This window comes from Cyprinodon variegatus, unplaced genomic scaffold, assembly GCF_000732505.1.
Source record: "Cyprinodon variegatus isolate N-32 unplaced genomic scaffold, C_variegatus-1.0 Scaffold187, whole genome shotgun sequence".
In the NCBI taxonomy this organism is placed as follows: Eukaryota; Metazoa; Chordata; class Actinopteri; order Cyprinodontiformes; family Cyprinodontidae; genus Cyprinodon; species Cyprinodon variegatus.
This window is the reverse complement of record NW_015150640.1, coordinates 970,329-973,455: the sequence shown is the minus strand read 5'-3', so window position 1 is coordinate 973,455 and position 3,127 is coordinate 970,329. Positions and strand designations below refer to the sequence as shown.

At 36.9% G+C, this 3,127-nt stretch overlaps 1 protein-coding gene across 1 annotated transcript in view; it reads right to left on the bottom strand.

Moving 5' to 3' along the window:
- The window catches only part of eml1 (echinoderm microtubule associated protein like 1), a 64,616-nt gene extending 61,489 nt beyond the window's left edge, over window positions 1–3,127 (bottom strand). The window contains exon 1 of the mRNA XM_015379243.1: window positions 2,976–3,127. Coding sequence (XP_015234729.1) covers window positions 2,976–3,003 — 28 coding nt within the window. The 5' untranslated portion in view covers window positions 3,004–3,127. The remainder of the gene's footprint in view (window positions 1–2,975) is intronic.

The window sequence follows — 3,127 nt, the reverse complement described above, 5'->3', positions numbered from 1 at the left end:
CAAGCATGCTTAGTGTGAGGGATTGCATTCAAGTCAATGCAATCAACTGGTTTTCCTTAGATAGAAAACTTTGTATCAATTTGATTGTATGATCTGGTTGAACTGTAAAGTGCCTTGAGATGACATGTGTTGTGAATTTGGTGCTATGGAAAAAAACTGAATTGAATTGAATTTCAAAAGATTAGATTTGATTAGCCTTTTTTAAAATATTTTGGTAATTAAACTTACCAGGTTTTTTTTTTGGTATGTTTGTCATGTTATTCTTTTGTTCTTTTTTTGCTATACTAAGACTGTTGCAACACCTACGGCAGTTTTTGTTAAAAAATAATGAAAAGATTAGCAGTAATTTTTCCTCTTGGTTAACAAAACCTATGCTTATGGTTGTAACCATTTCACCAAAGTCACCAACAAAAATTTCTTTGTCCCCTCATTCAGATTTAAGACGGTAATATTACTGATAAGGACAACCTCCAAAACTTCCTTATAGTGACAATCCAGAACTTAAATGTCAAAATGATTGCAGGAATTTGTATTTTCACAAAATGTGAAAATACAAGGAAATATTGAGATCCTAATTGGATGGATTAAAAGAGAGAAAACATGAGAGAGAAATATTCAGAAGGTCTATATGTGCCTCTGAATGTTTATCCAAAAAAATAAAAATAAATAAAACTGAAAATAAAATAGAGATTCTTTTGGTAGAAAGGAAAGAAAGTTTTGCATCACTTCACATAAACTGGACGAAATAAAATCCTGAAAGAATGCAAAACCATTTTTACTCTTCACAGATGATGTTGTTCTGCAACATATAGTTTATAAAGTCTCGTCGGCAGAGACAACCGAGCACACAGATGATGCTGATAGAGCAATAAGGCTGAGCTTAGAGCGCAAGTCAAAGGCGGAGCTAAGATCATGCAAAGATGGATGTGTGTGAGAGGAGTTGGGTTTGTCAGAGCTAAGCTCCACCAAACATGCATTGAAGATTTAAACACTGCCTCACTATAGCTCAGATTGTTAACTGTGTGCTAAAGTTGGTGGCACATAATATCAAACAGCAGATCTTCCTTTAGCTTCGTACCACCTCTAAATAAGTAGACTTCATCCTTATTTACAACGCTGATATTAAATACAAACACCTCTAATAAATATCTTCTGTAAGTGTTCTTCCAACACATTAAGTTTAAACAACCATAATTATTTTCCCTGTTACTAAGAGGAAAATTAATACAGACTGTATAAATGGGTTTTAACCTCTCTTCCACCTTCCACATGCTGCAGCCTTTTAGGACCAAATATTTCAGGAGAAAGCTAACTGTGGACAGACTAAATACACTTAGACCATCCATCTTGTGGCAGAGTGTGGAGCCATTTTTCCTCCTTCATTAGTGTAGGGAAGGCTAAGTCTTATTTTGATAAAATAGAAAACATGTTTAAGATTTTTAGCTGCTGCCATTCACAGCTGCTTCTCAACCACTGTTATGTCTCATGTCTCATTTGCATATGAGAGTATCAGTGTTGGTCAGATTTAAAAAAAAAAAACATCCTAATGCTGTCAAAATATCACAATTAGTTTTCTTTTTAAACTTGAATTTTTTCCCCAAGAGCGCTTTTAAATAACTTGTCCAGGTATCAGTCTGTGCCTGTCTGCTGCTCAGAGAAAACTTCTCCTAACTTCCTCATCCTTACCCAGAAATTCAACATACATAACGGTGTCGACATTCTTTTGCCTATTTACTTCTTGGGTGGCCATTGTGTTATACATTGTGTAACATTCATCATTGTTTTGCAGCTCTCTGCTCGTGCTTTTGTTTCTCCATGTTGGACATCAGAATGAATATAAACACTGATAGCTACAAGGTCAAACACAGCTGACACGGAAAAATGTAAACATGATCATGATAAATTTGCTGTTTACAAGACGTTTATCGTCTAGCATAAAGTATAAAACACTCTGCCGTATGGAGCTAAGATTTACTAAACATAACAAATTAGATAAGAAAAACCTTTTAAACTTAAGGTAATGTCACACAGTTGTAACTAATGTTACTCATAAACCTTAAGGACTGCACACTAAGAGGATGAATGCAAGAGCAGGCTAAGAGATGTGAATGTTTCAGCCGTTTAGATTATATCAGCCTTGATAAAGTTGAGTAATTTCCTGGCAAATGCATGATGGAATGATAGTATACGATAAGGAAGGACAATCAGATGATAACAAGTCATGCGGCAGACACAATTACAAGAATCCCTGTGTGGTCAACAACATCAAAGAGCCATCAAACTCCAGAATTATGTTCACAAGAGAGGGATGCATGAGAGAGGTAAAAAAAAAAAATAAAGGAAAGAAAAGCTGAGAGACGCAGGAAAGAAGGAAACATCAATAAGTGATGGAGGGAAAGAAGAAGGGTTCTATTTATAACTGACTGTGACTGTTATTGAGAATGCCAGACATCAGAAAGACTTATTTTTCTTTCTCAGCCTGGCTGCTGTTGCAGAAAATGACCCACCGCTTAATGCTTCATCGTACCACACAGAAAACCCCACCAAAGCTCTCACACCCACCAGAAGAAACCTCCACATTCACCCAGTGCAACTTTGTACCATAAGTTCCTGCAGCACTGCGCCCAATTTCTGCAGAGTCGAGAAACAGGAAAAGATTTTTAATAACTTTTTATCTGGACATCTGAGGATGAAACATCTGAGGGTCAGAGCAGAAGGAATCTGCTCTGGTTTCCATATAAGGCCTCAGAATGAACAGACTCCTTGTTGGGTGAGGCATCTCAGTGGGGACTAAAACAGGATGGATCAACACAGAAACAGTCTCCAAAAATACATACAGGAACAGAAAACACACATACACAATGCGGGAACACAAACCCAAACAATTTACAGACATGCATGCCCAATGTTTGCTTCAGACGTCTGTCTTAAACATAGGTTGACCATTGAAGAATAATCATTTTAGCTACTCTTACCCATGGGTGGTCCCTCACAGTCAGACATGTTTGCAGAGAGAAAAAGAAAAAGCACAGTCTCTCCTGTCTACTGAGCTGCTACTGCCTCTTATTTCTTCCTTTAGGACTCAAAGAAACCTTCTCCTGTTTAATCTTGGCTTTCAGGATTGTGT